The following is a 13806-nucleotide window of genomic DNA, read 5'->3' on the forward strand; positions in this document are numbered from 1 at the left end:
AATATCACCACCACCAATACAACCACCACCACCAATACCACTACTACCAACCACCACCACCAATACCACCACCACCAATACCACCGCCACCAATACCACCACTACCAATACAACCACCAGTGCCACCACCAATACCACCATCACCACCAAAAGCACCACCAATATCACCACCAATGTCACCACTAATACCACCACCAATCCCACCACCAATACAACCACCACCACTAACACCAATCCCACCACCACTACCACTACCACCAATACCACCACCACCAATAAAACCATCACCAATATCACCAAAAATACCACCAATACCATCACCACCAGTACCACCCCCAACACCACCAATACTAATAGCACCACCAATGCCACCACAACCACCAATACCCCACCACCAATACCACCACCACCAATCACACCACCGCCAATACCACCACCATTATCACAACCACCAATACCACCACCAATACCACTACCACCACAACCAAGACCACCACCACCAATACCACCACCACCAGCACCACCAATACCCCCACCACCACCAATATCAACAACACCACCAATACCAGTAGCACCACCAATACCACCAACAATGCCACCACCAATACCCCACCACCAATACCACCACCACCAATATCACCACCAATACCACTGCCACCACCAAAACCACTACCGCCATCAATGCAATACCACCACCACCACCAAATACCACCATCACCAACAATACCACCACCAATACCCCACTAATACCACCACCAATATCACCCCACCAATACCACCACTACCAATACCACAACCAATACCACCCCCAATACCACCACCAATACCAGTACCACAACCACCAATAGCAATACAGCCACCAATACCACCACCACCACAACAAATACCACCACCAATACCAATACCACCACCTCAGCCCCTTTTGCTCACTATTAGTAGCAGGGGCACTGACAAGGCCCGAGCTGCAGCAGAGACCATCCCTCCCTTCCTCCCTCCCTCCATGCCTGCCATAAAGCACAGCCCGCCCTGCACCAGGAGGTGAAGCCAAGGCCCTACTACAGCTGGAGTATTTTTATTAGGCCAAATTAGCAATGACATTACGCAATGCAACACTGCACACTCAAATCACAGAGAGGGCAGGACATAGCCCCCGCTCTTCCTCCTGAGCTGTGACGGTGTAATCACAGAGAAAAAGGTGTTATAGCGCTTTGTTAGTGTTTATAGCTCGGATCATATTTAACCCTCACTTCACACTTTGTGTCTGTGTAATTTACAACACTTCTTCACTGCACTATTTATCACTACTTTGAACACGTCACAGGCCGGTCTTTTCCTCTGATATTTACAATCTAATAAGCGGTCGATAAAGCCCTTCATTGCAATGCAATAGGTCTCGCATTTGCGAGAGTTTAAGCTATTAGTATTGTAAATGACAATGCCTTTTATTTATGTTTAAAACCCCAAAATATTTAAAAAACGCATTGTCATTTACAATACCAAATAGCTCAAACTCTCGTGAATGTGAGACCTATTGCATTGCAAATACTTGTTTAATATATGGTTTAGTCTCCCACTGGAGACCACTGCATTTCTGTGCTTTATTACCTGTTATAATTGAAGTATTCTTGTGTAATTGTGTTTAAATCTCCGGGTAGGAGATAAACCAATGTGCTAGTTTAGTGTTGTATAATCAATACATATTTTTATATACACTGTGTGATACTTTTTTATTTAACCTACACCATATGATTACGATCTGGTAAAACAAGGTGCTTAACACTCCTTCTGGATAAGCCTGAAGGCTGCTCTCCACATCTTCCACTTGAGAGCTTCCTAAGGTTTTTCTAAGAGCACTTAAATGAGCATAAGGGTTGTCTGAATTAGTGCAAGGTGCCTCACTTAAATAAGTGTGCACCATACACTAAGCCAACCTCCTACATATGTGTGCAGCGGTTGGGAATTACGCCTGCACAGTTTACCAGCTAATCTCGGTGTGATTAAATGAAAAACCATCACTTGCAAGTGGTAAGTTCTACTGAACATTTTGGATTGGTATTTGAGGGCCGAAGTATAAACCTTTTTACAATCCTTTAGAAGTTTAGTTTTCAATAGGGTAGGTAGGCACAGCACCACACTACACCCAGTTTACAACGTCTTTAGTTGAAGAAGCCAGTGGGCCCAATCTTCTACATACAGTGGTCTTAGGTTTCGGGAACATAGGACCCTGGCTGCATCCAGGAAGTTATAGCCATGTAGCAACCCTAACACTCAGCAACTGTTAAAGCTGCTGCTGCAGGGTGACCTCCAGAAAGCTGGAAGGAAAGAAGGGCATAACAATGAGGGTGGGGTAGCTCCAGGAGGTAGGTCAGGGGTGGTTTACTGCAGTGACACTAATTCTGAGTATGACCAGTAAGAGTCTGTTGACTTCACACTGGTGAACTCTGAAGGGAATAGTACAGAGGAAGTCCCTAGAGGTAGACACTCCTCTTTTCCTCCTGGGAGAGTGCAGAGAATTCGGGGAGGGGGGGCGAGTCAAGCTCCTCCTCTGTCAATTCTAATGCCTCTAACAATTCCATAGGGACCTCCATCTATAGTCAGAGAGCCAAACTCAGAATCAAGCAATAGCAACTGGCCCTTGATAAGGAAACCTTGGAAGTACAGAGGGCTTGGAAGAACTTAGGACTGGAGTCCTATGGGCAGCACTAGTGTCCCTAGGGTCAGGTAGCGATCTTTTGATGCTAGGAACATGAGCAGGATAGTCCCTCCTTACCAGGAGGGGGATGATATCCATAAATAAATCAATGTCTTAGAGAGGGCCTGTAAAGTACATAAGGTCCTTAAAAGGAAGTAGGTAGCTATCCTGTGGCTCTCCTTTGCTAGGAGGAAGATGCTGACAGCTGTACAGTCTTGAAGAGTGCCAACAAAGATGGGTTTGGTTTGACCGCTGATTAGTATAGGGTCAAATTCAGGGACACACAGAAGGCACACACCCAAGACTGTGTTGACTTTGTAGACAGTGCTATTAAGGCTCTGGAAGGATGGCTTCATGTCTTCATGGGAGTTATGTGCATGACTATGAGGAATTGTACAATTTATTGATGAGGGAACACACCCTTAATAACTGTCCAAATCAGCAGCTGAATCCAGTACCTGGTGTACTCTGATCTGACCTCTCTCCAAGGTTTGGGAAAGAAGGCAGACAGATAGGTCCGCACCAAGGATAAGCAGAAAAACAAGGATGGTGGAGGTGACCAGCAGAAGCAAGATCCTTCTAAGACCCAATAGAAGGGTGGAGAGAAAGGTATAGACAAAATGAGTCTACATTGGGCTTCCTGGTACTCTCTTGAGGAAACTCCAGGTGGTCATGAATGACCCAGCTAGGCTAATATTTAAACTGCCCCGTGGAACACATGCTACCCCCTTGCTGTGTCAATTGCACTGGTTGCCTATAAAACAAAGGGTAAGCTTCAAGGGCCTGTGCATTGCACATAAATCCCTGTTTGGTGAAGCCCCCAAATATATCAAGGACCGTTTGAAGCCCTGTGCAGGGCCCGCCAGCTTCGCTCATCACAGGCCAGTCTTCTTGCCTGCCCTCGTGTCAGTATACAAAAGGAAGAGTGGGGGACCCAATATACCCTTGCGGGCTTGGGCAGACTTAGAAACTTCAGTAAACTGCCAGCAGGGGATTTTACTTGAGAATATTTGTCACAGATGGCAGATTTACAATTAATGCCTATGTTTGTATGTTCCAACCAAAATGGTATTTGAAAAATTGTTTATGAGTAACTATAGACAGAGAAAAACATGAGAAGAAAGCAACAAGGGAAAACTATTATATCAAAAATATTTATTTTATATATTTCAAACAAAAATTCATAGGGTACATATTAACAGTGAAAACTGATCATAATGCTTTCAAATGAGCGAGAAACTGAAAACGTATTCCTACAGATCATTTGAATAAAAAGTCCAAACCAATGCAAATAAAAGACAAATGACTCTTATTTTTCTGAAATAAAGGTCACTTGTGTAATTAAGAGCAGATGTAATAATGGACTCAGAAGTCAACGTTTCGGTCCTGTATGGTATAACTCTTTCAGACCCTCCTCCGGACACAAAAATATTTGCATGTAGCTGTAACCCCTTTTTATGATTTATCCCGATGTAACTTCAGGCATAATGAGGTCTTTATAGTTTTTTAGCAATGGTCTTGATGATCTGAGTGATCTGTATTTCATGAGCTGATTGATGCTCGAAATTATTCTTTTTGTCACTCGTGTATCTTAATCCTTTTGGTTTGTTGACCTTCGTTACTTTGGCCAATTTGTGAGCAAATGGAGACGCTAAGATCTTCCCAACAGAGACGTACTGAAATGGCAAAGTCACGTGAAATCCGGCATTGTCAGTATGGCGACTTTTGGAGGCAGGGCCTTTTCGGTCTGTGTTCCCCAGATGTGGAATAAGCTACCAGATGACATGTGTAAGGAAGATAGACTGCTCCCAGTTCGGAAAAGGCTCAAGACAATACTGTTCATAGAGGCATTTGATCAGGCCTACTAGGATGAATGTCAGGTTCAGTAGCACAACGGAATTCGGACTGTCGTTCTATGATGCAGCGCTTAGAGACCTCTGGTGATTAGGGCTTTATAAAAGTAATTTAACATTAACATTAACATTAGACAGTTATCTGTCAGAAGGCATTTGTTGACCTGAAGAAGGTCATTTGTAATGCTCCCATTCTGCAAAGTCCTGCTTACTCCTGAACCTTCTTTGTCTAGGAAGATGCTTCTGAGATTGGGGTAGGTGCCGTTCTATCACAACTTAATGCAGATGGCCAGGACCAGCCAGTAGCTTTTATAAGCAGAAGGTCGACCCCCTGGAGAGAAGCGTTGGTCAGCTATTGAGTGGGAGGCCTTTGTTGTGGTCTGGGCCTCGAAAAAGTTGAGGCCATGCCTGTTTAGTACTCACTCATTGTTCAGACGGACCATGAGCCTCTCTTATGGCTAAAAGAAATGAAGGGTTCAAATCCCAAATTTTGGAGGTGGTCCAATTCCCTACAGGGGATGGACTTTTCTGGGGAATCTAGACCTGGGAGTAACCATGCCAACACAGATAGTTTCACCAGATATTTTCACTTAGAAAATAAAGACTCAACTGGGTAAGGTTAGTCTCATCTCCTTTGAGTTGGGGGGCGGGGGAGGGTGGGTTGTGTGGAAACTTTTGACTAGTGAACTAACTAATTAAGGAGTTGCTTAAGCTTTCACTTGTGTTTTACCTTGTTCTAAGAAACAAAACATAATTTTTATATTCCTTTTCAGTATACCAGAAACATCCCTAGGAAAGGAATCTCAAAGACTTCTATGGTTAAATTAACAACCTGTGTAGATTAATAGGGTGACACTAGGACAAGGTAATTTCTAACCAGTAAATGAGACCAATGAGTTGTGTCTGCTTTAACAGTACTCATGAATTGTCCAACTTCTCTTACCAGAACTCCCCATCCTCCATCTTCACGTAAAGTTCTTTTTTTTCTGCGGGGTCTACGTCCTTCCACTCAGGTGAGCTGTGACGGAGAGCAGAAGCAATAAGAAAGCAGACACTAGTTTAAGAGTTCATTTATTACAATTTTTTTTCTGAAATGTGTGACCATCACATTGTCAGGCTAACGCAGAAGCGTCAGTCTGACACCGGAATGGACTGGGACAGCGTGAGCTTGTCACATCAGTTTGCATTAGGGATTGGGGTCTGCGACAAAAGCAGCTGTGACTCCTTTCATGAGGGGGGACTGGGGACTGTCCATTTTCTCAGTAGATGCAGGATTCCCCTTAAGCGTTCATTCCATGATTTTGGACATATGCAGTAAGACTGCCACTCACTTGTCACTCCAGGCACCTGTCCACTCCGCATAACCCCAAGGATTCCGAAGCCGTATGAGTTTCTCTGGGAGACCTTTGTATTTCACCTATTGCAGGCCAGGGGAACAGAAAGGAGTATGTTACTTACCCTGTCAGCATCTATTTGTAGCTTGTAGTGCTGCAGATTCACTTGCTATGCATATTCCTGCCATCTAGTGTTGGGCCTGGACTTTGCAAATTGTATTTCCTCGAGGAAGTTTTATGATCAGGGTCGTGCATCGCCTCTCCCCCTCCCCACCTCAAGGCATTGCGCATCTTCAGTGGCTCCTTTGTTAGACAACTTTTTTCTCCCTGCCAAATAAGAAGTGAGGATTAGGGGCTAGATGTAGGTAATTCATATTTACCGACTCTTAAATACCGAATTTTACCGATTCGGTATTTAAGAGTCGGTAAATATGAAGGGGGGAGATGTAGGTATTACAGATTCTGTAAATACCGAATCGTTAAGATTCGGTATTTACCGAATCTGTAAATACCGAATCGGTATTGCCCATTGATTCCTATGGAATGAAAATAATATTCTTAAGATATTAAAATCTCTACTTGAACCCATAGAGGTTAGACTACGCAGTTTAGAAACCATCTTGATGAACATCCATAAAGACATAATCGCCCCAAGTTTCACTTTGAACACGAAGACATTCAACACCGCTAATACAGCTAATAATTCATCTTCAGCTGGTAAAAGTGTCACTGTGACCAATAATAATGTTCCTAAGACCACTAGCAGTACTCTAAACTTGGGAGGCACTAAACCTAAGGCCACCGAGTTAAAACAACCCGAGATTTCAACCAAACCCAAGTCAACCCCCCAAGTGCAACCAAATAACCCTACCTTGCCGACCCCAAACTCTGACCCAACCCCTAGAGTCAAGGAAATGACTCGTAGAAATATCCATCTCCCTCCAGATGCTTGCCCCTACGTAGTGATTCTCACTGGAGTCACCGAAATTCCATCTTCTGAAGTAGAATCCCATCAGACCCTTAAAAATAAAGTGTGCCACTGGCTCTCCAAAAATCATCCCTTACCACCAAATATGCCAAGTAACATTCTAATGGTAGAAAGAACTCCATGGGTGGGAGGTAACAGAAAAAACTTACAAGGGGATTGCGTGGTGGTCACTTTTGAGAACACACAAGTGGTAGAACACATATGTAGAGGGTCCTCTAGATATAATGCTAGCATTGTTACTGCTAGGCCCCTTTCCTATTTCTACCTACCCGGGAATAAATCAGACAATAGATGGAGTTGGTTAAGGGGTCCACATGAGCGAAAAGCTACTCAGAGATTTAACCCCCCGTGGGAGGCGCTCCCTTCGGCCTGGGATGAGGGTGGGGATGAGGGTTGGAGCTCGGTCAGGAGAAGAAGAGGAAGACCGTTCCAAGGGGGGTTTGTCGCTGGGCCCCATAACAGTCACCCACTCTACCACCATCAGCCCGTCAATGGATATGACAATCATTTCAACTTTCCAATTGCTAACCGTTATGATTGTCTATCCACTCTGGATTGGGTGGACTGACAAATACAGGTCTCAGCAGTTAGTCAGAGGTCCAACAACAATAACCCCCCCACCCTCTTGCAAAAGGATGATACCATTCAGGAGGGGCAGATGCCAGACCTAATCCTTACCCACGGCAAGGGTGTGATAGGCGGGGCATCAGCAGAAACAAAAACAGAAGTGGCTAGAAGTGGCCGGGACATTACTATGGCAACATGGAATATCGCAGGTCTTAAAAATAAAGTGGATGATCCGGCTTGGCGGGATCTCATAGGATCTATGGACTTAATAGCCATGCAGGAGACTTGGGACACTCAAAATCTATTGACAATGGATGGGTTCACTACTTTTTTCATACCTGCTGTCGAGTCAATGAGGGGGCGAGCAAGAGGGGGACTGGTAACTTTGATTTCTGCTAGAATCCCTGGGACATATAAACAAATAGTTACTGGCTGCCCTTATTGCCTTGCTGTGCTTGTCACCTATAGGAGTCATCATAATGTTTTAGTTATAAACTTTTACAATTCATTTGACAGGGACAGCCCAGTTAGTAACCTGATGATGCTAAGTGCTTTTCTGGTTGATTTTAAAGAGTCGGCAGAGCATGATTGTATCATCATGTTGATGGGAGACTTTAATGTTAACGGTTGCCAGGATAAATGTCCCCCAAATGTGTTATTTGGTACCCCGCATGAAGAAAATACCCATTTTGAACACTCTGAGCAGGGCATTTTTTTGGAAATAATGTTGGCTGAAAATGGGTTTGTCTTACCAATTGGGGGTGAGGGGGATATTCCCACGTTCATAGGTCATGGCAATGGCAGTGGCTCTGTGATCGATTATATATTCCTCAGCAGCACCTGCGGAGTCCAAATTAGCAGTTACTCAGTTCTAGGGTCACACTTTAGTGACCATAACCCTGTCGTACTAAAATCTAAGAATATATTTGTCATTAAGGATAGCTGCCCTAATCCAGTAGGGAAACATGATATGCGGTTGACAGATCAAGCACGCAGAATTAAATGGTGCAAACTAATCCCAGAAGAATTCTTTTGTAACCTTTGTCTCAGTAGCAGGGACGACCTAATACTATGCATGGATGATCAGGCTGGGGACAGCGAAGTAATGGAGGCGTATAAAAAGGTTTGCCTCAACATTTTCTCTGACTTGTCCCGCCAGGGTAAAGGACGATCTCAAGGGAAGGATGGTTGGTTTGACAAAAACTGTTCAGCGGCCAACCATAAACTTAAGGTCGCACTTAAGTCTAACCCAGTAGACAAACAGCTTGTGGCCACCCTTAGGAAAGAATATAAGACCTCAATTAAAAAAAGGCGGCGTGAAATTAGAGAGGACGCCTGGGCTGATTTGACCTCAATAGATGTCCTAAAAAGTAGCGCCAAATTTTGGGCGGTGGTCAACCAACCTTATTTCCTGGATTCCAGTAATAATGAACTGGATTGTGGAATCCAAGAAGAACGATGGCACTCGCACTTTAGGTCTGTTTATGAAAAAGACACTATGGTAGCAGAAGGTTCGATGGCATTCCCCCAATCACCCTATACCCTAATTGTGAAGGAGGAGGAGGTGGCAACGGCCATCAGCCTGATGACTAGAAACAAAGCTCCTGGACCAGATGGCGTTCCCTCTGATCTTTTTAAAGTTGATATTTTATTTTGGTCCAAAGTCTTAACCAATGTTTTTAATAGAGTCTCGAAGGCAGGCATTCCTGAGTCATGGACGCAGTCGGTTATTGTACCCATTTATAAAAAAGGGGACCGGGGGGATCCTGGTAATTACCGACCCATATCCCTCATCGACTCTGCAGTTAAGGTTTTAGGGAGAGTGGTCTTAGGAAAACTGACAGATTGGTTAGAGGAGACCAATACACTTTCCCCTTTACAGTACGGTTTCCGAAAGGGGCGCAGCACCATTGATCAAAGCTTAAATTTACAATTAATTATCAGAAAGTACACCTTAGCTAAGCAAGGGTCACTGTTTATTGCTTTTATGGATCTGTCTTCGGCATTCGACCGAGTCAACAGATCCAAGTTGTGGGGCCAGCTCCTTGACATCGGAATTGACCCCAACATAGTGTACTTCCTAGCAGACCCCCACAGGGACCTCACAGCAACGGTCCGCTTCGACAGAAAGGGGAACTGCACGGAAAAAATCAGCATTAGCAATGGTGTGAGGCAGGGTTGCATCCTTGCCCCCCTGCTTTTTACACTATATATTAATGACCTAGGTAAAGTTCTGGGTGCTGCTTGCAAGGACATCCCGAAGGCTGGGAAATACTTACTGCCTGCCTTACTGTATGCGGATGACGCTGCCCTTTTAGCCAGAACTGCTGTAGGACTTCAATGCTTGTTGAACTCTTTTTATGTTTTTATGAATAACCTCGATCTAAGTGTTAACATTGGCAAGTCCCATGTTATGGTAGTGGGCCACAAAGTTAAAACCAAAAAAAATGTGATGTCATTATTTTGTAATAGACATAAGTTGTCACGAGTTTCTAGATTCCCTTACTTGGGGGTTGTTTTTGACGAAGGCTCCACGTGGCATCCCCAACTGGTAGAAAAAAAAATAGCCCTGGCACGCTCGATTTCGGCGGTGCTGAACTTCTCTCGTAAAGTAGGGGTGAAGCCAATCGAAGCAATGTTGAAAGTTTATGCTGCCAAATGTATAACCATTGCCATGTATGGGGCTGATCTGTGGGGCTTTAGGCCAGTCACATCGCTCCAGGTTACTGAGGACAACTTTTTAAAAACACTTCTTTCCCTCCCAAGATCCACTGCAAGCTTCATAGTTCACCAGGAATGCGGCGTGGGTTATTTGGAGGACAAAATTGCTATGGCCCCCTTATTAAAATGGTTGGCAGTTTGGTTAAACCCAGAGCTTGAAGTGAACCATGAAATCTTAAAAGACTGCCTGTTGCTAGATCATTGGGAAAAGATCCCCTGGTTGAAATACGTGCAACAAATGTGTGAAAAGCTGGGTCGGCCTGAATTGTTTGATAAACCTTCCAGCTTGGTGAAAGGAGACCTGAAATGGGCCAAAAACACTTTCCTGCTGAAAAGAGAAATGGATAGAGACGACAGAGAACTGTTAAAGCCCTCTGTCAGGACCCATCAGCTGATTGTTTCTTCGGGCCCTGAACCGGAACTGTACCTCAAAATTGTTAATGATGCTAACCACAGGTACTTGTTAACAAGGTTCCGACTGAACAAAATTCACCTCCTAATTTCCGGCCGCCCTGTTTGGACCAGGAGCAGGGACCTAGATCTATGCAAATGCGATGGCTGTTCAATTATGGACACTGTTCACTTCCTGTTTTTTTGTGATCATTTTAAGGGTATAGGATCAAAATTCATTATACCATTGTTAAAGGGAAGAGGTCTTAGGCAAGTGAAGCCAGCTCTGCTGTATCTTCAACTCTTGACAGAAATATGGGTAATTTATAATGTGGCAAAATTCTTAACCATAGCAGTGAGACTTGGCAAAAGGATCGCCTGGTCCTAGTTGATCCTTCATAAATGTTAACCATTGCATGAATTTTTTAATTAAGCGATCAATGTTAATACTGTTGTTTTTAAACTTTTGTCACCACGTATTGCATATCGTATTGGGCATCCCCTGTTTTTCATTTATGTTGTATTTTTATTACAAATTATGCAGCTTGGTGACTTGTGGACCTTTTTAATACTTGTACACTTTTATGGTTTTTGTGATTTAAACCGAATAAAGTATCTTTTGATTTGATTCCTATGGGCCTTGAAGCCCATAGGAATCAATGGGCAATACCGATTCTGTAATTACAGAATCGGTAAATACCGATTTTAGCAAGGGTGCAGGGGATGTCACTTTGACACCCTCTAGCACCCCAAAGACGGGCATGTGTGCCATGTGGCACACAGACATGCCCTAAGGGCATGTCTGTCTGTCACATGGCTTGGTGTGCATGCACACATGTGCATGCACACCTGGATTCGGTATTTTACCACCCAATTGGGGGCCAGATGTAGGTAAATCATATTTACCGACTCTTAAATACCGAATTTTACCGATTCGGTATTTAAGAGTCGGTAAATATGAAGGGGGGAGATGAGGGTATTTCCAGATGTGGAAATACCGAATCGTTAGAATTCGGTATTTATGATTCGGTAATTACCGAATCGGTATTCCCTATTGATTCCTATGGGCTGTGAAGCCCATAGGAATCAATGGCAAATACCGATTCGGTAATTACCGAATCGGTAAATACCGACTTTTGCAAGGGTGCAGGGGGTGTCACTTTGACACCCTCTGGCACCCCAAAAATAGGCATGTGCGCCATGTGGCACACAGACATGCCCTAAGGGTATGTCTGTCTGTCACATGGCTAGGTGTGCATGCACACATGTGCATGCACACCTGAATTCGGTATTTTAACACCCAATTGGATTGGGTGTTAAAATACCGAATTTGTAGGGCCTTTGGGACTCAGAAGAGTCCCACCTACATCTGGGATTTACCAAATCGGTAAAAATACCGATTCGGTATTCTACAGAATCGGTAAATTTACCAAATCGGTAAATTTACCGATTCTGTGAAATGTTTCCCCTACATGCCAATTCTTGAATACCGGTCGGTAACGGCCGAAAATACCGATTTTCGGCCGTTACCGACCGACCTACTTCTGGCCCTGGATTGGGTGGTAAAATACCGATTCTTAAAGCCCTGTGGCACTCTGACATGTGCCAGCTACATCTGCATTTACAGAATCGGTATTTTACCGAGTCGGTATTTACCGATTCGGTAATTTTACCGAATCGGTAAATACAGAATCGGTAAAATACCGATTCTGTAAATGCATGCTCTACATCTGAAAACCCTAATACCGGTCGGAAACGGCCAAAATCGGCCGTTTCCGACCGGTATTAGGGCTCCTACATCTGGCCCATAGTCTGCTACGTTAGCTTTGTTGTTGAGAATGCTGTATTTGTGTGTATATTTGTCCCCATCTCTTTCCTGCTGGGGAGGCTGGAGGGTGCATGTGAATCTGTAGCATTACACGCTACGGATAGATGCTTACAGAGTAAGCAACATACTTCATTCGTAGCATGTGTTGGCTGCAGATACACTTGCTATGCATAGACTGTAAAGCAGTACCCTCTAACAGTGACTTTAGGCATGAGATGGTGGGTTTGCTTCAAATAATGTTCAAAGGGCCAGATATACGACTATTTTTTTGCGGTTGCAAACAGGAAATTGGCTCGTTTGCGGCTGCAAAATTGGTCTACCCCATGGAAAAACCCTATTTTTACAAATACGGATTGCGACTCGCTATTAGGAAGGGGCATGCCAAGGGAGTCCCTTCCTAATAGCAACTCGTACTTTAATGTACAATTGTTTTGCGACCGCTATCGCTGTCGCAAAACACTCGCAGTTTAGATTGGTATGAGAAAATAAATGGAGTAGACTCCCTTGTTGAGATGTTTTCTTGGGACAGGTTCTATGGCCCCTTTTAGTAATAGTGTACTTCTTCCTTCAGCAGATGTAGATGCTAAGGATTTGTTATGTGTTGTTTTTGGCTGGATATTTGGTGGCTGTTGAGTTAGTTCTAGGCAATATCCCTGCCTGATTATTTGTAGTACCAATTGGTCTGATGTTATGTCTGGCGACAACTAGTGAAATTATTGCAGGCTTCCTCCAGCTGGTGTTTTGTGATCAGGGAGAGTGTGGGAAAGTCACTGTTTAGGTGTAGAGGCTCCCTTATTGGTTGTACTTCCACCTCTATATTTGTATCCGCCTCTATAATAGCCACGGTTTTGCTGGTGGTAATGCTGTTGTTGGCATTGATATGATGTGTTGTCAGTGGTAGAACGCCTTGTGGCTTGCCTATCTTGGTAACGCCAATTATAGTGATCATATAATTGTGTTATTAGATATTTGCCTGCCCTTATTTACCAAGTCTTCTCCTCTCTTTTTATATTTGTCTGGGAGATGTTGCATCAGTTCCTGCGTCTCATTCCAGGTTGCACTGTTAAGGTGGGAGAGTAGCCCCACTAAGTTGGCAATCTTCCAATGCATGGCCCAATCGCCACCGGTTGCATGCAGCATCTCTCCTTTTGCTGTCTTTATATGGAGGTGGCACTTCTCCAGTGCCCTGTGCTGCAGCCCTTTTCCTGGCAGTTGTAACAACTAAGGAGTCTGCGGGGTGTGACCCCTGATATATATATATATAAAGGTGGTAACACGGTTTTATGGGCTAAAATTGACTATCTTAAAGAAGCCGCAAGACAATTGGGGGACCCCACGTGTTACACTAAAACCACCAAATTTGCCATGCTAAAAAGCAATGAATCCACCAGGAAAACCATCTACCAATGGCAAAGAAAGGGACTCCTCATCAA

At 44.0% G+C, this 13806-nt stretch overlaps 1 protein-coding gene across 2 annotated transcripts in view; it reads right to left on the reverse strand.

Moving 5' to 3' along the window:
* The window catches only part of LOC144762257 (calpain-1 catalytic subunit-like), a 536001-nt gene that overhangs the window by 256189 nt on the left and 266006 nt on the right, over window positions 1-13806 (reverse strand). For both annotated transcript variants that reach the window (XM_078647402.1, XM_078647401.1), the window contains exons 7-8: window positions 5877-5962; window positions 5489-5563 (exon numbers count right to left, since the gene is read on the reverse strand). In XM_078647402.1, coding sequence (XP_078503528.1) covers window positions 5489-5563; window positions 5877-5962 — 161 coding nt within the window. The remainder of the gene's footprint in view (window positions 1-5488; window positions 5564-5876; window positions 5963-13806) is intronic.

The sequence above is a fragment of the Lissotriton helveticus genome, chromosome 6, assembly GCF_964261635.1.
Source record: "Lissotriton helveticus chromosome 6, aLisHel1.1, whole genome shotgun sequence".
In the NCBI taxonomy this organism is placed as follows: domain Eukaryota; kingdom Metazoa; phylum Chordata; class Amphibia; order Caudata; family Salamandridae; genus Lissotriton; species Lissotriton helveticus.